Below are 23,386 nucleotides of genomic sequence, written 5' to 3'. Positions count from 1 at the left end.
AAGTATAGTTTCACCAAGCCTTTTGTCAAGATCAGAACATTCAAGCAATCATTATGTACCCCTGAAGAAACTTTGTTTATACCCATTAAATTACTGTATATGCACAACTTAATTTTTATAAGTTTACTATTCCATTAGTCGGCACCGCCAACATTTTTTTGAGGGGTGTGTGTCAACTCATGCTTTTTACAAGAACAGAACATGAACTGGGGACCACCTGTAATTTAGTGTATAAAGCTGAGAAGTATTCACTTTTCAATCTTCATGAAGTTGTAGAGTAGACAATGGCCCAAGATGGCTATAATCACCCATCCACTCAGAACATTCCAGATAGTACATACCAAATGTTATGTGCTTGATAAATGATACATCTCAAAATTTGACACATTTGCTCCCTGAAACCTAACCTAACACTTTGGGCTAAGCTGCCCCGGCCTGCACCACAGGTATAGTTAGCTTTGCCCTACAACATCCCCATGACATACCTATCCCTCCTCTGGCTCTCTACCTCCTCAAAGAGGAACACCGATTTAGTCGATGATTTACAGTCACTAGGTTTTTTTTTTGACCTTTTGTTTGAAAGTTTGTGCCTAGTATACTTTTACAGTGATCTCTTAATCGCCCCAAAGATATGCCGGAAATGTGTTTGGCTCAGGAGCAGACTGAAGTCAAGGGGAAGGTATGTTTTTGCAGCTGAAAGATTCCAGCTTGATTTCTTAAGGGTTGAATTCTTGCACGCTGCCCCCCCTCTCCCCTCCCTACCTCACAGACTGCATATTTTTAATTCCAGGTCTCAGGTATGCACAGTCAGATAGTATGGATTACACTGGCCATGTCGTCTAATAAACGCCACTACCTAAAGCCTCACATTCAGCAGAGATTTACCCTGTATTCATTTACCATGTGTTTTACCACATTGTCTGTTCATGGATGTTGCAACTCTCCAGGTGTTGTTCCATTGTACTATAACATAAGTAGTAGCTACTGCTGTAAAATACAAACAAGATATGGTGAAGTGGCTCTTCTCAATAGTAGTTAATAGCTAAACACTTCCTTGTAGTCACTGGAAGAATTTCTTCTAACGTACATTAAACAGCGGGTAATCAGTCTCGTCATTAAATACAAAGGTTATTTGTGATTTCCTGTCCATTGTTTTTCATTTGTGTCGTTGTAACTTAGCTTTTTTTTTTATGTAAAAAAATATTTTCATAGCATTACTTCCACTTTTTTTCAACCATGTTAATATCGTTGAATACCAAAGGCATTAGAGAATGTGCTGTAATTCTGCAGTAGTTTCATTGCTTGGTTAGAAGGGTGGTTTTTGACTGGGGGAGATTCAGCTGGGTTCTAATGACACTCAACCTGCCACAGCAAACAGTCATTACCCAAAACCACACTCTGGGTCAGTCAATCCTCAACTGCCATCCAGTGTTGACTTTGCATCCATTTCCTCCAATAACGTAGGCCATTTTATATTTGACATTTTGTATTTAGTTATAGTACTGAATTTGGGGACTTGTCAGACACTGTTCAGAAAGGCAAGTAAGAAACACACTTACAAACTACTCCTACACTTTGGATGCCATCGTGCTTAGCCACATGCGTTACACTTCTGACACCAAACGTTGCAAATTTATGGGGTAGCCGTCTGGGACTTGCATTTGTGAGTCCAAGACCTTTGCCATTAAACCAAGAAAGGTCCAAGCCTCTTGAAAAGGTTGTTAGGTGTTGTACGGAGAATGATTGTTAGAATTTAGCTGCTATTTAAAGTCAGTCACAGTCCAGACTCTATTGAACATGTACAGCTGTACGTTAGTGTGTACATGTACTGTACGTTAGTGTGTACATGTACTGTACGTCATGTTCTGTACGTTAGTTGGCAAATCGGCTTCTGTTCTGAACATGTTATCATTTCTTGTGATCTATCTAATGGTAGAGAGCTGGTTGCCGTTTTATAGTATTAGTGGTGGTTTATTTTGGGAAACAGACTGCTTGTAACTTGCTTGTGCTTTGAACCATGTTGCTACTAGAGATGCCTTTTGTCATTTTACATGAATGAAAACAACATGAATGTATTAGTGTCATGTGTTGCACAAGCTTTGGTGTTCCCTGTATTGTGCTTGAGCAGTGATCAGTCATAACATAGCTGTAAGAGTAATGGGACACACCTACAACTAGGTAGAGCAGTTTCCATGACTGCATTAGAGAATGCCATAAATCTAGATTATTTTAAGAGCTTTTTGGGGGGGAAAGCACCTTTTTGAAGAGTGGGAACGACATGGAAATGAACACAGTGAGTGGGGCACTCAGAGGAGAGGGGGAGCTGGAGGGGGGAGGGTTAGGGAGTGCATGTGTGTGTTTGAGGGAGAGCGAGGGAGAGAGTGAAAAGGAGGGAGGGAGAAATATAAGAGACAGAAATAGAGGGGAAGGTAACACAGCAGATTACTTCCCTGCCAGGCTCACCATGTTTCTGTTGCAGACTGTGACTGTTATTTCCCTGACTGTCATTCTCCTGGGCTCGGTGGAAGGTAAGACACAATAACACCTACAGTGTATACCGTTAGCAGCATGCACCCTGCTGGGAGCCAGTTTAGCAGGGAAGCGGAGGAGAGCAAGCTAGAGGAGAGGGGAAGAGGGAATACTGGAGCAGCAGCAGGGAGAGCCATGGATGTAAATAGAGGGCTAGAATGAAGACTGATTTCACATCAAAACATTGAACGCTAATAACAAGCTAACTGAAAACCTCAGACTTTAATGGGGGGAAAAAATGATATCAATGATGAAATATGACAAGGTTCAGAGCAGCTTTCATATGACACGCATATGGTAACTGTTTACCTCAGCTAATATTATTGTGCTTACTCACTCTGGTTGGATGAAAAGCCTTGTCATGTAGTCACAGTGCCACTGGCATAACAGCACATTATGGGGGATCATGGGATGTTCTAACTCCTTCTGACTGTCTGCACTCTAGATGACATATCCTGTCAAAAAGAGCAACCATTACATATGAACCTTGAGATAGTCTAACTATACTGTATAGAACAGTGCAATGAAATGCCTTACATTCCTACTAATACATGTGTGTTTATAATCTACAGTATCATAACAACCCTCCTTATGAGCCAATAGCAATCATATAGCCTTCATATACCGTAAGTGTGCTTTGACGAATTTGACTTAAGCGTTTGCCTCTCTCCATCTCTCTCTCTCTCTCTCCCCCCTCTCTCTCAGGTAACGGGGTACAGATGCAGAGAGATGTTCAGTGCTGTATGCAGTACTCCCAGGGGAAAGTGCGCACCAAAGACGTGCTGAGGTTTGAGGTACAGACGGAGGGGCCAGACTGCAGTATAAAAGCCATCATGCAAGTATTTCAACTATCCTGAAGCAACTCGCAGACATGGAAAATATGCCTCTCAGCTAAGAGGCATTGTCATCTATCCAGGTCCTGTTGTTATGGCTCATGTTCTACTGTAATTGCCAGGGAAGTGAGGAAGGAAATATGTGGGAATAATAAGCCATCCCCAAAAAAAGTATCCTCACTAGCCAACTTTGTTGAGGCTTTGGTTCAGAGAAGGCTTTATTAAAACCATGCTGCATATCTACAGTTTGTACTGTATGTTTCAGTTGGAAGGTTGTCGTGGTGAATGTTCTTTGTCTGTGTTGTTGTGGCTGCAGACTGTACACCAAGAAGGCGGTGAAGTGTGCTGACCCCAGAGACCGAAAGGTCAAGAGGTTACTGAGGAAGCTGCTCCAGAGGCAGAGGACCAAAGCACATAGGATCATGTGGCTCTACCCTCATGGCAACCTGCCAGTCATGTCGGAGGTGGGAAATATGCACTGTGTTTATACACATAGGGCTCAATTCAATCTAACCCACACTGCAGTTATACTACATTAAGATACTACATAAACATTCCTATGGTGGGAGTGATTGAACATCCAAAAGGCATTATTAGAAAGAGTGGAAATATTAGCTTTATTCAAAAGTGTGCTGTAGACTTTTCCCCCTGATTATGTCTCCATAGACAATGGTTTTCCACATTTGAGTGCACTGCTGAACAGTTTTATTTTCTCTATCAGGACAAGAAGGATGGGTGGGATGCCTTCCATGTGGAATGAGTGTGAGGTTGTTGTTACCACAAGAGAATTATTGTCATAGGTGACATGTGTTCTTCCTTTTACTCCAGCAATATTGTATTGTCTCTATGATCTAAAGCATGTAACGTTTCTGGTCACTCAAATTACCCTTAAATTGCCCTTTGGGGACAATAAAGATTTCTTGAACTGAACCCTAACTATCTCTCCTGTCATTGCAGGCCAAGTAAACTTCCAGCGGCTTGTCATCCTAACTCAGCCAAGCTTTCTGACTCTCCAGTCGTCTCGTGTCAATATCTCCCTGGGAGTGTGGTGGCTGAGCTGTCATTGCCATACAGTCCATGAGAGGTTTTGATATATAGCTAAATGTATTTTACACTGACTGTCGCTAACTATGCCAAAGTATTATGCTAAGTATTTCTGATTACTCTAGCCCAAGAAACCAGTCTTCACCGTCAATGTATACCTGTTCAATGTATACCTGTTCAATGTATACCTGTTCAATGTATACCTGTTCAATTTCCTAGAGGGCTTGTTCTCGCCTGAAACACAATCTAATGTAGAAAAATGCACTGTCTGTTTAAACACGACATCTGAAGTGGATCTTTTCTAAATAAATGGACCTGAAGGAATGAGATTTTCTTCCTTATTGTAGCCTAGGCTCAATCTATAATATAGGTCAGTGGATTACTCAAAGTATTAGTGTGGTTATATTTAATTGGTTCAAGTAGCTACTCAATGATTTCTTATAGGTGCAGTTGTAACAGTAACTGCTATAAAACACGGCTGTATTAATAGCCCATAGAAGCAGCGTGTATATGTACACACAAAGGTGGTGTTGGTTCCTCTCTGGCTGAGGCCCCACGCTGCTTCTGTTTACTGGCCCTGGGTGGGTGCACTCTGTTTGATGTCGAGGTACCCAGCACCTTCACTCAAAGACAAAAGGTAATTGATGCTTCCCATAGCGTTGAGCTTCTGGCTCAACACTGTTTGAGACGCCCAAAACGGCTCTGGCACTCCATTTGACAGTTCATTCATTTTGGTGAAGGCAGCTTGACACCATATCGCTACCTAGAGGTTTAGACCAACAATGGGGAGACTTTATTCAATGAGAGGCAGAACTGTAAGTGTGAAGCCAACTGGAATGTAATGCAGGTGTTCAGTCCTGCAGTTTAGACTGGTCGTGAGGAAGAATCCATGGAGACTCAGGGCCAAAAACAGGAGATTCTCCACCAGGGGTAGCCAGAAAACGGGAAGATACCACCACGCCCTGGGGAATCTCTTGACCACATCTATTACACTCCAGAGATAAACACAATTGTCAATTCCTGAGACATGTATTTGTTGCAACTGCTATTCTTCCAACAAAATACTGATAATGACACTTCCCAAAAGCAATCCAAATTTGAGCCATCTCACAAAAACATAAATCAACTATTTAATACATTAAACAAGAGTCACACATTACAACAATATGCTCTCAACACAGGTCAAGTTTAGTTTTTACGTAACTACATACACAGTAGGCCTACTTACTTTAAAAACATTTCCCACTTAACATTCAACTTAATTGCTTTCAAATGATGTTTTAGGCATAACATTTTTCCACTTTTTTCAACAGTCAAATCAAAGAGAAAAGCCATAATCAAATGTACCACATCTGGCTATAGTGCTTTCATCGATAAAGCACCAGACGTTGAACTGAAATGGCCAGGTAAGATTACAGCATCAAGGAAAGGGAATAACTGGTGAACTTTTTAGTTATGATTCAAGAAATACATGAAGATCTCCCTTATATTCTACAAATGGATATTCAACCCTCACATTGTCTGAAAAGACTCACAACACTCAAACAAAGAGGGATGGATTCAAGCCCTAAAATATAAACCATCGCAACATTGGGGGAGAAACATATCAAGTAATTCAGTAGGCTATGTAACATTCTTTTGTCCATCTTTACTACACACAGAAACATACAACAGCCCCAATGATATCAACATTCCTATTCAAAGCAAGCATACAGTAATACTTTCACATACTTCAGACTTAAGTGACTAGTACCAAAATATGTTCAGTTAAGTAACACTAGTTAACACTGAAAATACATCTTTGTTACAAATATTGTTTTGAAAAACAAAGTCTAACCCCAATTTAGCTCAATAAGTAACATAGAAATCACCCAAGTATAAAACAGATATCGGTACAAATATTTACTGTATACATTCACGTTGATTCAATTGACAGATCAAGTAAACTACAGTACATTACATCATAAATTCAATACTTGTTTTTGAAACCGTAGAAAAAATGCTTATCAAAGTTGGTAGCATGGATAATACGGAATAAAAATGACCTCTTGGTAATGTTTGGGGCAGAAAATAAAATGACTCAAGAGAAAGCATAATGTACACTTGAATGTTAGAGGTAGATTCACATTAAAAAGAATAACCACCAACTTAAAGTGGCAAAATATAGAACAATAAACTAAAAATCAAGCCATGCAGCAGAACCAGCTAATTGATTGTGAGTATACAAATGGATATCCCATTTATTCACTAATTCTAAAAAGGCCATTGAATGGCATTTATTTTCTTGTTCATGAAAATCAAGCCTATACAGAGTACATAACAACAGTCAAAAGTGGTCTCTACTGTTATGAACACATAAAATAAGTGAAAACAATATAGTAGCTAGATATCTATGATAAATTTGATTTCACCTGTCCAGTTATTTCACATCAGTTTCCTCTAGACCAGGTATTCCCAAACTGGGGATTCCGTCGGGGGTATGCCAAATAAAAATGTGATACATTTAAAAAAAAAATATTTTTTTTTAAATCACATTTTCAAATGGTCCATTTATATTTTCCAACAGGGCTATACATTTGGGTAAGGTTTATTTCTCGCCAGAGTAGCCTCTACAGAGTAGTGTTCAGCAAAATAACAACACGATGTCAAATACAGGTAGCCTACTCAAATAATGAACATCCAATCAAATTAACCGTTACTCTCTCACGGGAATTCCACTAACGGTCCGTATGTAGCCAAATGTAGCTGCTGCTCATTCCGCTTGTAAGGCCCTCGTCCATAGAGACACACCAGCAGTACTACACCTGCACCTGTCAACGACACAAGTTGTTCTGCTTCCACAAGCACATCCAATGCTAGCATCAGTAATTCTACATTTGTGAAACTGTTGCATCCGAAGAGCTTCTGCCCCAAACAACAGATGGATAATGGACCATCAAAGAGGAGCAAATATGATGAGAACTAAATGGGGTTCACTTATATTGGGAGTAGTGCCTTTCCTCAGCCACGGTGTGTTATATGTGCAAAAAGCAACAGATACCATTAATAAGAAGGTGCTAGAAGGATCTTATATGGTGAGCTACCGAGTGGCTAGGACAGGCAAGCCCCATACTATTGTGGAGGACTTAATTCTTCCTGCTGCCGCGGATATGGCTGGGACAATGCTGGGGTAAAGGCCAAAAAAACTATACAGACAATGACTTCTTCAAACACTGTTTCACGACGCACCATGGCAGGAGATGTTTTGAAACAATAACTGCTTCGATTACAAGCCAGTGAATTCCATGTGTTACAGCTGGCACAGCTCCTGGTATATGTCCGTTACGTTTACGGGGGGTCAATTAAGGAAGACATCCTCTTCTGGAAACCAGGACAACAGGAGAGGATATTTTTAAGGTACTGGACAGCTTTGTGACATCAAATGGACTTTGGTGGTCAAGATATGTTGGTATCTGTACTAATGGTGCAAAAGCCATGACAGGGAGACACAGTGGAGTGGTTGCTCCCGACGCCACATGGGTAAACTGCAGCATCCACCGAGAGGCTCTTGCTGCCAAGGGAATGCCTGACAGCTTGAAAGACGTTTTGGACACTACAGTGAAAATTGTTAACTTTGTTAAAGCAAGGCCCCTGAACTCTCATGTATTTTCTGCACTATGCAACGATACGGGCAGCGATCATGTAATGCTTTTACAACATACAGAGGTGCGCTGGTTATCAAGGGGAAAAGTATTGATACATTTTTTAAAATTGAGAGACAAGCTTAAAGTTCTTTACTGACCAAAATCTTCACATGTCTGACCACTTGCATGATGACGAGTTTCTCACATGACTGGCCTATCTGGGTGATGTTTTTTCTCGCCTGAATGATCAGAATCTAGGATTACAGGGACTCTCCGCAACTATATTCAATGTGCGGGACAAAATTGAGTCTATGATTAAGAAGTTGGAGCTCTTCTCTGTCTGCATTAACAAGGACAACACACAGGTCTTTCCATCATTGTATGATTTTTTGTGTGCAATTGAACTCAAGATTACGGACAATGTCAAATGTGACATAGCGAAGCACATGAGTGAGTTGGGTGCGCAATTACGTAAGTACTTTCCAGAAACGGATGACACAAACAACTGGATTCGTTATCCCTTTCATGCCTTGCCTCCAGTCCACTTATCAATATCTGAACAAGAGAGCCTCATCGAAATTGCCACAAGCTGTTCTGTGAAAATGTTATTTAATCAGAAGCCACAGCCAGATTTCTTTATTGGGCTGCGCTCAGAGTATCCGCAAATCGCGCTGTTAAGACACTGATGCCCTTTGCAACCACATACCTATGTGAGAGTGGATTCTCGGCCCTCACTAGCATGAAAACTAAATACAGGCACAGAATGTGTGTGGAAAATGATTTAAGACTGAGACTCTCTCCAATACAACCCAACATTGCAGAGTTATGTGCATCCTTTCAAACACACCCTTCTCATTAACCTGTGGTGAGTAATTCACAATTTTAGATGAACAAATAAAGTTCATATGTAAGATGGCTAAATAAAGAGCAAAATGATTGATGATTAATATATTATTATTTGTGCCCTGGTCCTATAGGACCTCTTTGTCACTTCCCACTAGCAGGGTTGTGACAAAAACACACAAAACATTTGAGAGTGCACTGACCCTGGTGCTAGAGGGGGTACAGCTGGAGGTTTAATGTTTGAAGGGGCACGGGACTATAAAAAGTTTGGGAAACACTGCTCTAGACAATTGAGATGCATCTCAGATTTGAACTGAAAGGACCAAAACAGTTGATATGAGTTGATATGGTTAACAGTGTCAAAACAATCTCCAGCCACTATCCCTACAGTGTTTGCAGACCTGAAGTTACCCAGATAAGTGTTATTAGCAATATGGTGATGGCTCCACCTAGGCATCCAATAGCTTTCCCCATATTGCTTACACCTATCCAGTTCCTCCATATCTACAAACACTGAAGAAGTACGGTAGTAGCTAGTGGATGCTTTCAGACTGTCATAACCCCTACATGGGGGTCTCACTGTTGCGATGCTTCACTGAGTCGTTTTTCTGGCAGATGAGCTGGTAGGGCTTCTCATTCTCTTCAATCACTGAGTTGCCCACCTCAACATCCTGGCTCTGCAACTCCTGGCGAGACAGGTGCTCCACGATGCCTGCCCCGATAGAGTCCCCCAGCACGTTGGTGGTAGTCCTTAAGCGATCCCTGCACAGGTATACCCACATTATATAGTGCACGCACAAACACACACATTGACTCTGAACTGGTACGCCCTGTATATAGCCCCGCTACTGTTAATTACTGCTGCTCTTACTTATTAATTTTTTTTCTTAGGTATTTTCTTAAAACAGTATTGTTGGTTAAGGGCATGTAAGTAAGCATTTCACTGTAAGGTTGTTGTATATCCATATATCCACCTGTTGTATTCCGTGCATGTGAAAAATGCAAATAAACACATACACACACACACACACACACACACACGCTTCGTCATGGTCTCAACCCCTGCTCAGCCACACAAAAACACAAGGCAGTCTTTGGGGTAATCCACCTACCAGTAATCAACCCAAAATGTATTCAAATGGTTTCCAGCCACAATACAACACCAAAGCACAAAATTAGATAGGGCTAGTTGTAAACACTTCATTAATTACAATAATCTGATGTGCATAATGCATCAATAACCTGTTCTAGTGGGGTGGCGGCCTCATAGTGACATTTAGGCAGACTTACAGGAACCAATCCACAGCGATGATCAGCGTTATGTCCTCTGTGGGTAGTCCCACCGATGTCAATACGATTACCATGGTAACCAGACCAGCCTGTGGGATGCCTGCTGCGCCGATGCTGGCAGCTGTTGCTGTGATACTGTGGAGGAGGTGGCGACAGCGCCATTTAATAACAGAGACAAACACACACACATTGGGGAGTGATATGGATATAGAGAAGTATAAATCAACACTCCACGGTAGAGGTTAACCCTCTTGGTAGTGAAGTCAATAGAAGAAAGTCAATAACATGGAGGAGTTCGGCAAAGACCACAAAATCAATCTTATCAAGACCAAGAAAAGTCTTTGTTATTTTCTCTCCTTCCACTAATGTGGACATAAAATTAGCTGATATAGCCTTTACAAGTATTTTACTGTAAGATTAGTTCACATTAACATGACTTAATAGGTCTGATAGTTGAAGGGCAACAGAAGCCTTGCAAGTTGAATCAAGGACTTTTTAACTGACCACCCACAAAGGGTTCTCATGAATAGGGCCCTCTTTGATGAACTGGCACTGAACGCAGGGGCACCCCAGGGGTGTGTCCTTTCACCATTGTTGTTCTCTATCTACACTAGTGAGATGAAAATCCAAGGAAACAATGTGAGCCTTTTCAAGTATGCGGATGACATGACTCTGGTGAGACTATTTTTCAAAGATGCTAAGTCAGATGGGGACAGCAATTTTAAACTGGCCAACAACTTTCAATAAAGGTGCCGGTCAAGTGCCCTCCACATCAGTGTGGACAAGACAAAGGAGCTGATCATCAATGGCAACAACCTGCCAATGTCCCAAACATTCTCTCTGAATGACCAACCAGTGGAGGTGGTTGAGTGTTTCAAATACTTAGGGACACAAATTGATGACAAGCTGAGCTTTACAGAGAATGCAACGTATTTTTTTAAAGCAAGCCAACACCTGTTTTTAATCGGGAAATTGAAAGAGGTTTGGGGTCAGCCAGGTTGTGGAGAGGGTGTACAGCAATCTGGTGGAGAGCTTCTTCATGTTCAATATGACGTTCAGTCTGGTATGGCAAAACGTTCAGTCTGGTATGGTAATTTGAGCGTGAGGAGCAAAAGCAAACTGACCAGAATAGTAAACACAGCCAGCAAAGTAACTGGTCGACCACAGGCACATTTGAGCAGTCTGTCCACAAGGCAAACAAAAGGAAGCCACTGGCTGTCATTGGCAATCCCTCCCACACCCTACACCCTCAGTTTGAGAGGCTTCCCTCTGGCCAGCACTTCAGAATGCCCATGGCCAAGAACAATGTGTTTAAACATTAATTAGTTGATTGTGCTGTTGGACTACCAAATGCAACATAAATTGTATCGGTATATACACTTATCTATTTTTCTATTTAACAGTGCATTTGGGGCAGTGGTCAGTTGTGAGTGAATCTATCAATGTCCTCTATGTTTCCAGTGTATGCAGTATGGGGTCGAGACCCTGGGCAACTGGGTTCTGGACTTTCTGACGGGCCGCCCCCAGGTGGTGAGGGTAGGTAACAACATCTCCACCCCGCTGATCCTCAACACTGGGGCCCCACAAGGGTGCATTCTGAGCCCTCTCCTCCAACACAATCATCAAGTTTGCAGACGACACTACAGTGGTAGGCTTGATTAACAACAACGACGAGACGGCCTACAGGGAGGAGGTGAGGGCCCTCGGAGTGTGGTGTCAGGGAAATAACCTCACACTCAACGTCAACAAAACATGAGATGATCGTAGACTTCAGGAAACAGCAGAGTGAGAACCCCCCTATCCACATCGACGGGACAGTAGCTGCGAAGGTAGTAAGTTCCTCGGCGTACACATCACGGACAAACTGAATTGGTCCACCCACACAGACAGCGTGGTGAAGAAGGCGCAGCAGCGCTTCTTCAACCTCAGGGGGCTAAAGAAATTCAGCTTGTCACCAAAAGCACTCTCAAACTTTTACAGATGCACAATCGAGAGCATCCTGTCGGGCTGTATCATCGCCTGGTACGGCAACTGCTCCGCACTCAACCGTAAGGCTCTCCAGAGGGTAGTAAAGGTCTGCACAACGCATCACCGGGGCAAACTACCTGCCCTCCAGAACACCTACACCCCCCGTTTGTCAATCAAATTTGATTTGATTTGATGGACTGACTGGTTTAAATGTGTGTGTACATTTGAAGTCGGAAGTTTACATACACTTTAGCAAAATACATTTAAACTAAATTTTTCACAATTCCTGACATTTAATCCTAGCAAAAATTCCCTGTCTTAGGTCAGTTAGGATCACCACTTTATTTTAAGAATGTGAAATGTCTGAATAATAGTAGAGAGAATGATTTATTTCAGATTTGATTTCTTTCATCACATTCCCAGTGGATCAGAAGTTTACATACACTCAATTAGCATTTGGTAGCATTGCCTTAAAATTGTTTAACTATGGGTCAAACGTTCCACACAATTTGATTTAATTTGATTTAATTTCACCTTTATTTAACCAGGTAGGCAAGTTGAGAACAAGTTCTCAATTACAATTGGGACCTGGCCAAGATAAAGCAAAGCAGTTCGACACATACAACAACACAGAGTTACACATGGAGTAAAATAAACATACAGTCAATAATACAGTAGAAACACAAGTCTATATATAATGTGAGCAAATGAGGTGAGATAAGGGAGGTAAAGGCAAAAAAAGGCCATGGTGGCGAAGTAAATACAATATAGCAAGTAAAACACTGGAATGGTTGATTTGCAGTGGAAGAATGTGCAAAGTAGAGATAGAAATAATGGGGTGCAAAGGAGCAAAATAAATAAATACAGTAGAGAAAGAGGTAGTTGTTTGGGCTAAATTATAGATGGGCTATGTACAGATGCAGTAATCTGTGAGCTGCTCTGACAGCTGGTGCTTAAAGCTAGTGAGGGAGATGTGTTTCCAGTTTCAGAGATGTTTGTAGTTCGTTCCAGTCATTGGCAGCAGAGAACTGGAAGGAGAGGCGGCCAAAGGAAGAATTGGTTTTGGGGGTGACCAGAGAGATATACCTGCTGGAGCGCGTGCTACAGGTGGGTGCTGCTATGGTGACCAGCGAGCTGAGATAAGGGGGGACTTTACCTAGCAGGGTCTTGTAGATGACCTGGAGCCAGTGGGTTTGGCGACGAGTATGAAGCGAGGGCCAGCCAACGAGAGCGTACATGTCGCAGTGGTGGGTAGTATATGGGGCTTTGGTGACAAAACGGATGGCACTGTGATAGACTGCATCCAATTTATTGAGTAGGGTATTGGAGGCTATTTTGTAAATGACATCGCCGAAGTCGAGGATTGGTAGGATGGTCAGTTTTACAAGGGTATGTTTGGCAGCATGAGTAAAGGATGATTTGTTGCGAAATAGGAAGCCAATTCTAGATTTAACTTTGGATTGGAGATGTTTGATGTGAGTCTGGAAGGAGAGTTTACAGTCTAACCAGACACCTAGGTATTTGTAGTTGTCCACATATTCTAAGTCAGAGCCGTCCAGAGTAGTGATGTTGGACAGGCGGGCAGGTGCAGCCAGCTATCGGTTGAAGAGCATGCATTTAGTTTTACTTATATTTAAGAGCAATTGGAGGCCACGGAAGGAGAGTTGTATGGCATTGAAGCTCGCCTGGAGGGTTGTTAACACAGTGTCCAAAGAAGGGCCAGAAGTATACAGAATAGTGTTGTCTATGTGAGGTGGATCAGAGACTCACCATCAGCAAGAGCGACATCATTTATGTATACAGAGAAGAGAGTCGGTCCAAGAATTGAACCTTGTGGCACCCCCATAGAGACTGCCAGAGGCCCGGACAACAGACCCTCCGATTTGACACACTGAACTCTATCAGAGAAGTAGTTGGTGAACATGGCGAGGCAATCATTTGAGAAACCAAGGCTGTCGAGTCTGCCAATGAGGATGTGGTGATTGACAGAGTCGAAAGCCTTGGCCAGGTCAATGAATACGGATGCACAGTACTGTTTCTTATCGATGGCGGTTAAGATATCGTTTAGGACCTTGAGCGTGGCTGAGGTGCACCCATGACCAGCTCTGAAACCAGATTGCATAGCGGAGAAGGTATGGTGGGATTCAAAATGGTTGGTAATCTGTTTGTTGACTTGGCTTTCGAAGACCTTAGAAAGGCATGGTAGAATAGATATAGGTCTGTAGCAGTTTGGGTCAAGAGTGTCCCCCCCTTTGAAGAGGGGGATGACCGCAGCTGCTTTCCAATCTTTGGGAATCTCAGACGACACGGAATAGAGGTTGAACAGGCTATTAATAGGAGTGGCAACAATTTCGGCAGATAATTTTAGAAAGAAAGGGTCCAGATGGTCTTGCCCGGTTGATTTGTAGGGGTCCAGATTTTGCAGCTCTTTCAGAACATCAGCTGACTGGATTTGGTAGAAGGAGAAAGGGGAAGGCTTGGGCGAGTTGCTGTGGGGGGTGCAGTCTTGTTAACCGGGGTAGGGGTAGCCAGGTGGAAAGCATGGCCAGCCGTAGAAAAATGCTTATTGAAATTCTCAATTATAGTGGATTTATCGGTGGTGACAGTGTTTCCTATCTTCAGTGCAGTGGGCAGCTGGGAGGAGGTGTTCTTATTCTCCATGGACTTTACAGTGTCCCAGAACTTTTTTCAGTTTGTGTTTTTAGGAAGCAAATTTCTGCTTGAAAAACATAGACTTGGCTTTTCTAACTGCCTGTGTATATTGGTTTCTAGCTTCCCTGAAAAGTTGCATATCACAGGGGCTGTTCGATGCTAATGCAGAACGCCATATGATGTTTTTGTGTTGGTTAAGGGCAGTCAGGTCTGGAGAGAACCAAGGGCTATATCTGTTCCTGGTTCTAAATGTCTTGAATGGGGCATGCTTATTTAAGATGGTGAGGAAAAACAGGCATCCTCTACTGACGGGATGAGATCAATATAATTTCAGGATAAACCCCGGCCAGGTCGATTAGAAAGGCCTGCTCGCTGAAGTGTTTCAGGGAGCGTTTGACAGTGATGAGTGGAGGTTGTTTGACCGCTGACCCATTACGGATGCAGGCAATGAGGCAGTGATCGCTGAGATCTTGGTTGAAAACAGCAGAGGTGTATTTAGAGGGCAAGTTGGCTAGGATGATATCTATGAGGGTGCTCGTGTTTACGGCTTTGGGGTGGTACCTGGTAGGTTCGTTGATAATTTGTGTGAGATTGAGGGCATTGAGGGCGTCAAGCTTAGATTGTAGGATGACAATAAGCTTCCACATAATAAGTAGAGGTGAATTTTGGCCCATTCCTCCTGACAGAGCTGGTGTAACTGAGTCAGTTCTGTAGGCTTCCTTGCTCGCACACACTTTTTCAGTTCTGCCCACAAATCTTCTTTGGGATTGAGTTCAGGGCTTTGTGATAGCCACTCCAAAACCCTGACTTTGTTGTCCTTAAGCCATTTTGCCACAACTTTGGAAGTATGCTTGGGGTCATAGACAATTTGGAAGACCCATTTGTGACCAAGCTTTAACTTCCTGACTAATGTCTTGTGATGTTGCTTCAATATATCCACATAATTTTCCATCCTCATGATGCCATCTATTTTGTGAAGTGCACCAGTCCCTCTTGCAGCAAAGCACCCCCACAACATGATGCTGCCACCCCGTGCTTCACAGTTGGGATGGTGTTTTTCGGCTTGCATAATGATGGTCACTATGGCCAAACAGTTCTATTTTTGTTTCATCAGACCAGAGGACATTTCTCTAAAAAGTACGATCAATGTCCCCATGTGCAGTTGGAAACCATGGTCTGGCTTTTTATTGTGGTTTTGGAGCAGTGGCTTCTTCCTTGCTGAGTGGCCTTTCAGGTTATGTCTATATAGGTCCCGTTTTACTGTAGTTATAGACTTTTGTACCTGTTTCCTCCAGCATCTTCACAAGGTTTTTGCTGTTGTTCTTGGATTGATTTGCACTTTTCGCACCAAAGTACATTAATCTCTAGGAGACAGAACGCGTCTCCTTCCTGAGCGGTATGACGGCTGTGTGATCCCATGGTGTTTATACTTGCATACTATTGTTTGTATCGATGAACGTGGTTCCTTCAGGCGTTTGGATATTGCTCCCAAGGATGAACCAGACATGTGGAGGTCTACAATTTCTTTTCTGAGGTCTTGGCTGATATCTTTTCATTTTCCAATGATGTCAAGCAAAGAGGCATTGAGTTTGAAGGTAGGCCTTGAAATACATCCTCAGGTAGACCTCCAATTGACTCAAATTATGTCAATTAGCCTATCAGAAGCTTCTAAAGCCATGACATTATTTTCTGGACTTTTACAAGCTGTTTAAAGGCAGTCAACTTAGTGTATGTATACTTCTGACCCACTGGAATTATGATACAGTGAAATATAAGTTAAATAATCTGTCTGTAAACAATTGCTGGAAAAATTACTTGTGTCATGCACAAAGTAGATGTCCTAAACGACTTGCCAAAACTATAGTTTGACAAGAAATTTGTGGAGTGGTTGAAAAACAAGTTTTAATGACTCCAACCAAAGTGTATGTAAACTTCCGACTTCAACTGTATGTGTGTGTGTGATCCTTTTAATGTAAAGTGATGCCAAAAAAATGTCCTTCTGGATGGACAATACAGTTTTATTCTCATTGATAGAATTGTGCCTTATCAGATCGTGTCTTTAGACTGACCTGATGGTGAGGATCTGGCCAAAGTTGAGTTCCATGTCGTTGACTTGGGCGATGAAGATGGCTGCCACGGCTTCGTAGAGGGCAGTTCCATCCATGTTGATGGTGGCACCCACGGGAAGGATGAAGCGTGTCACTCTCTTGTCCACACGGTTGTTCTCCTCCAGACAGCGGAAGGTGATGGGCAGGGTGGCAGAGCTATGGCAGGAGTGTTAGATAATGGAATACCTTGTGAGATCATAATAGTCCGAACAACAACTAGAGGGTGTCCCCAGGGAAATTAATTAGCCTGACCCCGAATCAATTCATGAGTTCATACATTCACCTAGAGGAATTGCAAAATCAGTTTATGTACCCACCCTGAATCAGTTCATACACCCACCTAGAGGATGTTCCCAGTGCTGTGATGAGGGCCTGCAGAAGGCCAGCCATGAAAGTGTAGGGGTTCTTCCTGGTGACCAGGAAGTAGAGCAGGGGCAGGACAAACAAGCCGTGGATGAGCAGACCCACGATGACAGACACCGTGTACATCCCCAGCTGACCTCCCACCTCGGCCAGATTCTTCATCTCCACGATCTTAGCTGCTATGAGGAACAGGATGCCCACTGGAGCATACCTGACAGAGAGAGGCAGGAGGAGAGAAAAACAGAGATAGTTTACACTCTCACCTATTACAACAATTCCACCAAAAGCAACTATTTCGAGAGATATATGTGAGAAGTAATGGTAGGAGCACGTTAGAGTTCATTAGCATGTTACTTGTGAACACTAATCTGACTACTGACCAGATGACGATAGCCACCAGGCGCATGATGGCTTCGTTGAGGCAGTCGAAGAAGTCCCTGAGAGCCTGTCCCTGCTGCTTCATGCTGCCAATGACCAGGCCGAAGCACATGGAGAACACCACCAGACCCAGGGCGTTCACCCCGTTAGAGGAACCAGACACGGGGATCATCTCCACCACTGTTTCCTGGAGCAGGAGGAGAATAACCATCCACATAATATTTACTTTTATCCAAAATAACTGTAGCTCTTTTCCCCCCCAAAGGACTTTGGGGTAAGTCCCCCTATTCACCACAAATATGTATCACCCACCTGGATGGTCTGCAGCACTCTGCTCATGTTAACAGCCAAGGCAGCCTCTGTAGCATTGAGGGAGTCAGTCAGACTGAGGGCAACAGTCACGTTCTTCGTGTGGATGGTCTTCTTGTAGACCGTTTTGTACTGATATATAACACATATATTGTTGTAAAAAAAAATCTACCGTAGCAGTGTAAAGTATCAGTCCTCAAAAATATACTGTAATGGTGAGTGAGCAATTTAACACAGTGTATTGGGAATCGGCAACATGATCAATCACGTTGAAGTGAATTCCCTTACCTGCTTGAAACAGGCTTCCACCAAATTAGGAGGGAACATGTTCCTGAAAGATAAACAATGGTGACATTTTTTTTCCTTCAGCATCTATCACAGTGAATAAAGGCCAATAAATGATTCATACCGCATATTGACACCGTAATTTAGATCCTACAGTAGTTACTCGCCTGATGAGATCCAGGAAGGCGTCAGCTGCGTGTACCGGCTCTATGGTACCGCTAGAGGCCACTGGGCTGTCCCTATGGCCTTTCCCTGGTTTGATGACAATCACAATGACGATGCCAATGAAGACAGCGATGAGGGTGGTCACCATGTAATAAGCCACAGCCCGCATTCCCATCTTCCCAGACGCTTTGCTGTCCAGAGAGGAAATACCTGCAAGACAAGACAAAGTTCATTCCTTCCTCATGAACACTCTAGGTACTTCCACTGTACCAACTCACTTTGAAACTCAACATTGCAAGAAGTAGTATTAGGGTGAAGAACAGTAGCTTAGTATGGAAAATAGTAGCTTGCAGGAGGGGTGAGCGATCACCGTAATATGACAATCATTTTGAGTTTGTGAAAAGCAATACATAAATGTAAATAATTACGCTAATAAAGCAGAACCCCTGTGACCAGCTACCTGTGACCAGGCTGGAGACGATGAGAGGCAGAACCAGCATCTGCAGCATCCTCATCAGCAGCTCTCCAGGGAAGGCAAAGTACTTGATCTCCCTGAGGGTCAGGTTGTGGGGCCGCAGGGCGAAACCCAGCATGACACCTGGACACACACACAGGGGACATGATTTCAAGGCTGGTGCGCTGATGAAGAATACTGTATTTCAAGTCATCTCGACAAAGACTTCTTTACCTTGGGCTACAGCTCATATACCTGTGTAATTATAATAATACTGCAGTTATTATTGTTTTTTAAATTAAAATTGTGTTAACTATCAACAAACTACCCATAACCTTAGCCTTAACCCCACCTTAAGCTTTGCCCTAAACCTAGAAAGACAGTAAGCGAGTATCTCGTCCACTTGCCCAGAGCCACTGCTGCGATGGTGAGGAGGACAAAGAGGTTGCGTTTCAGGAAGCCCTTGATGCTCTTCTTAGTGATGGTGCTCATCCTGTCCTGGGTGCTGGCCGCTCTCTTCTGCATGGCTCTACGTAGCCGCCGCCAGAGGCCTCGATTGGGGAGGGGGGGCTTGTCGGCGTCCTCGTTCAGGAAAAGGCTGGCAGTGTTGGGGGGCTTCTCATTCATAATCAGCTCCAGCACCTGGTCCAGGAGGCAGGTTTCGTGGGAAACTGGAGGAGAGAAAAAGCCCCGCCTTATCTCAGCTCATTGGTCACCATAGCAACACCCAGCCGTAGCACGTGCTCCAGCAGGTACATTGCACTGGTCATCCCCAAAGCCAACACTTCCTTTGGCTGCCTTTCCTTCTAGTTCTCTGCTGCCAATGACTGGAATGAATTGCAAAAATCTCTGAAGCTGGAGTCTTATATCTCCCTCTCTAACTTTAAGAATCAGCTGTCTGAGCAGCTTACCGATCACTGTACCTGTACACAGCCAATCTGTAAATAGCACACCCGACTACCTCATCCCCATATTATTACTTACCCTCTTGCTCTTTTGCACCCCAGTATCTCCACTTGCACATAATCATCTGCACATCTATCTCTCCAGTATTAATGCTAAATTGTAATTATTTTCACCTCTTCGGCCTATTTATTGCCTACCTCCCTACTCTTCTACATTTGCACACACTGTACATCGATTTTTCAATTTTTATTTTATTTTGTGTTGTTGACTGTACGTTTGTTTATGTGTAACTCTGTGTTATTTTTGTCACACTGCTTTGCTTTCTCTTGGCCAGGTCGCAGTTGTAAATGAGAACTTGTTCTCAAATGGCCTAGCTCGTTAAATAAAGGTGAAATAAATGTTCAAAAATGTAAAAAGAGAAGGATCACAGCTCTGCATTGAAATACGAGTTATTTTCTGAATGATGATCTTCCTACCTGGTCCAAGGCAATCCTATAAGGCAAACAGTGTGTCTGTAGCTGATGCCCTTCCAGATCTTTCTCTGAACCGCCTTTATATCTCTACAGCTTCCCCCAAGGATGAACACTAACTAGAGGTGACCAGTGGCAACATGGTCCACAGGGAATGTCCTCCGATTCTGTCTTACTGCCCATTGATCCTCTTTGTTCATTGTTTTACTCTGCTCTGTCTATAAATGTTCATAATGCAATCCATCCATCCATCGTGGTAGAGGACTGTTGAATGACCCGTGGTCCATATCTATCATTTAGCTTGGTGTCAGTAGCATAATACTTCCCGCACTGCAGTGTCTCTGTTTTAACGGATCAGCAGATCAAGTCAGCCGGGCGGCAGGCAGCCTAGTGGTTAGAGTGTTGGACAAGTAACCAGAAAGGTTGCAAGATCAAAATCCAAGAGCTGGTAAAAAAATAAAAAAGAGGTCAAACTCTTTCGTTCTGCCCCTGAACAGGCAGTTGACCCACTATTCCTCGGCCGTCATTGAAAATAAGAATTTGTTCTTAACTGATTAACTGACTTTCCTGGTTAAATAAAGGTCAAATTAAAAAAAAATCCATTGTGATACTTACCTTGATTGAAACGTACTAACACTCTTTCACAATGAATCATAAAGCCACATATAACAGTCGATTCAGTCTCACACAGTAGTCTTAATTGATGTGGGCGTTGTGTGCTTCAATAAGTGGATAACATGACGGAATTCTCCATGCAGTTATTATTCAAATGGATGGCCACTTGGGAATCCTTTCACAAATCTATTCATTAGAAACAGAAAAGCATTATTGTGCTGCAAATACAGTGTGCAAGCTATGTCAATGAATGCCCTGCAGAAGAATGAGATGGGCCAGGTCCAATCCATATCGTATACATAACTGATCCCAGGAAATTGACCTATTACGTGCCTTAATAATCGACCTTTACTCCCAAAAGGGTGAATTCAGACAGCATACAGGCATTACTGTACACTCAATGAAGATCCAACCACATTGGTAGCTCAGTAGTCAACATTATATTTCTATTGGCAAAGTTCTTTATGTTTCACCCTAATGAACACGCCCTGCGTGTCCTTCCTGGCAAGCTGGCAGGCTGGCAAGCGTTGCCAGTCCTGGTTCAGACACTCAGCGGTATGGTATTAAAGTTGCATACATTTCTGACTAGATGAGTCCCTGGGCGGTACAGGTAACCTACATTGGCCTGGTCCCAGATCTGTCTGAGATATAGCCAACTCCTCTGGGTAGAATTGCCATGCCATGTATGGAGAAGTTGGGTAAAAAACACATTCAGATCTGGGACTAGGCTAGCATAGACATGGCCCCATTTTGTTAGAGGAGATGGTATTTCACACCTAACAAGAAAGCCTTGAGCCTCTTCCAACTATCCTGCTAAAATATGCAGGAGCACAGAGTACCTAAAGTCATTTGACAGTATAATTCTAACATCTTACCGACAGAAACAAATCAAAGCTTTTCTAAGCAAGTTTTGGAAACAAAGAAGCAAAATCACTGTGGGAGATCAAACAGCTCCGTTTCTCAGAGACACAAAGTTTTTGCAGAAAATATAATCTGGTTCCTTTTAGCTACACAACTTAATCTCCCACTTGTGGACCCTTTTTCCAAGCAGACTCTATTTGCCTTACCTTTAGCATACTCTTTAAGCGTTACAGCATACTCACCACTCATGGTTGAGTTTAGGGATTCTCTTCGAACAGTCCAAATCCTAGATAAAACAGATAGCATGTACTGTCCAGAGACTCAGGGTCAGATTGACTGGAGGTGACACTTCACTAATCTGAAGTAGGCAGACATGAAAAGGTCTGTCATCTCGTCTGATCTGACCTTCACATGCCTGCTCTCCCCTCCCTTTCTAGCACGCACGCACGCACACACACACACACACACACACACACACACGCACGCACGCACGCACACACACACACAGCAGAACACCACTACAAAGCCCTGGGACAACAGCAGGTACAGTTTAACTGCAAACAACCCTACCCCTTTCCCACTGCCCTAGCCAACATTAGTATCAGTCTCAGGGCTGGAAATACATAATACATAACAAAGCAAACTAATTTTCAAAAATGTGGTCCTCCACATATTTGTTCATTCATAAAAATACTCTTATTGTTGGTGCACATTGCATCAACACTACTGACACTACTCTAGCATGGGCGTGGTGATAACCCAGCAGAGCAGAATCCTTACAACTATCCCTAATCCTAATAAATGGTTAACAGACATACTCACTGAGCATCAGCAAGTGAGTTGTCAGTGTCAGCTGTGGGAGCTATTTTTTTCCCTTTTCAATGCTGGAGGAAATGAGCTGTTGTCGTTGTCCTTTTTTTCTCCAAACACTGACTGACAACAAATCTGGACAATGAATAAGTTATAACTTAAATGTATTTCCTATTTAATCACTGTTAATAAAATAGGCAAAGAGAAAAATACCCTGTTTCTGATGCTTCCTTTCTTGTCTTCATGGATTGAGATAGTCCACAGTCATGGAGAGCTTCTCTGGTCCAGGTGAAACGTCTTCAACTGATGGTTCTTCACTCTAGGTCATAATCGTAAAAATGTAACGTTTAAATTGCAATATTAGTACTTGATAATCCGTTTTCAAAGTTGGTACCATTTATAGGAGTCATGAAATCATGTAGTTATGAACAGAGAAGGAATTAATTGAAACCGGTGAAATACATGTTTTGCATGTGATAATTAACCATTCATTTAAAATGAATACAACCCCCCCCAAAAAAAAGTAGGCCTTGTCATATCTTCATACCTTATCTCATGACGGTCCTCACACGGTATGGTTCATTCTTTCCTTGCCTGCTTTCCACTCACATGAAGCACAGTAGCACACACTCACACACATCTACAGTTCATTTTAATTTACTACATGAGCTTAAGCGCTTTTTCTCCAGCCCTCCGGCGCGATAAAAAAACGCCTTGACATCGAGCAGAGGTCTGCGTGGGAGGAAAGAGGTTAAGAGTTTTTCTGGCGCGAAGAAAAGACACCTGCTGCCCATCCGAATCGGCAGAGCTCAAATACAGGAGCAGGGTCCCAATGCGGGTGGTAGAGTGGTTATTGCAATAATGATAACAGAGATAATTT

The 23,386-nt window shown here is 42.8% G+C and overlaps 2 protein-coding genes across 4 annotated transcripts; one reads left to right on the top strand and one right to left on the bottom strand.

Annotated features, from left to right (window-relative positions):
* Positions 1-1,253: 1,253 nt before the first annotated feature.
* LOC112250806 (C-C motif chemokine 17) lies at positions 1,254-4,730 on the top strand. Of its 3 annotated transcripts, XM_024421253.2 has the most exons (6): positions 1,254-2,293; positions 2,480-2,528; positions 3,235-3,364; positions 3,679-3,826; positions 4,084-4,162; positions 4,320-4,730. In XM_024421253.2, the coding sequence occupies exons 1-5, from the start codon at positions 2,279-2,281 to the stop codon at positions 4,120-4,122; spliced, it is 381 nt and encodes a 126-aa protein (XP_024277021.1). In that variant the 5' UTR covers positions 1,254-2,278; the 3' UTR covers positions 4,123-4,162; positions 4,320-4,730. The 3 variants fall into 3 exon arrangements, with proteins under 3 accessions (XP_024277021.1, XP_024277023.1, XP_024277022.1); XM_024421255.2 differs by lacking the exon at positions 1,254-2,293 and having other exon boundaries at positions 2,364-2,528; positions 4,084-4,124; XM_024421254.2 differs by lacking the exon at positions 1,254-2,293 and having other exon boundaries at positions 2,364-2,528; positions 4,084-4,129.
* Positions 4,731-9,058: 4,328 nt separating this feature from the next.
* LOC112250808 (excitatory amino acid transporter 1) lies at positions 9,059-22,694 on the bottom strand. The gene is made up of 11 exons (XM_042322059.1): positions 21,939-22,694; positions 19,252-19,515; positions 18,851-18,988; positions 18,393-18,600; positions 18,229-18,271; positions 17,944-18,072; positions 17,634-17,818; positions 17,231-17,464; positions 16,852-17,046; positions 10,163-10,297; positions 9,059-9,634 (listed from the first exon to the last, which is right to left on the bottom strand). Exons 1-11 carry the CDS (start codon positions 22,000-22,002, stop codon positions 9,436-9,438), a joined length of 1,794 nt encoding a protein of 597 aa, XP_042177993.1. The 5' UTR covers positions 22,003-22,694; the 3' UTR covers positions 9,059-9,435.
* Between the last annotated feature and the right edge of the window lie 692 nt (positions 22,695-23,386).

Source organism: Oncorhynchus tshawytscha, linkage group LG05, assembly GCF_018296145.1.
Source record: "Oncorhynchus tshawytscha isolate Ot180627B linkage group LG05, Otsh_v2.0, whole genome shotgun sequence".
NCBI lineage: Eukaryota > Metazoa > Chordata > Actinopteri > Salmoniformes > Salmonidae > Oncorhynchus > Oncorhynchus tshawytscha.
Note: the sequence above shows the minus strand (reverse complement) of the source record. Positions and strands in the feature narration are given on the sequence as shown.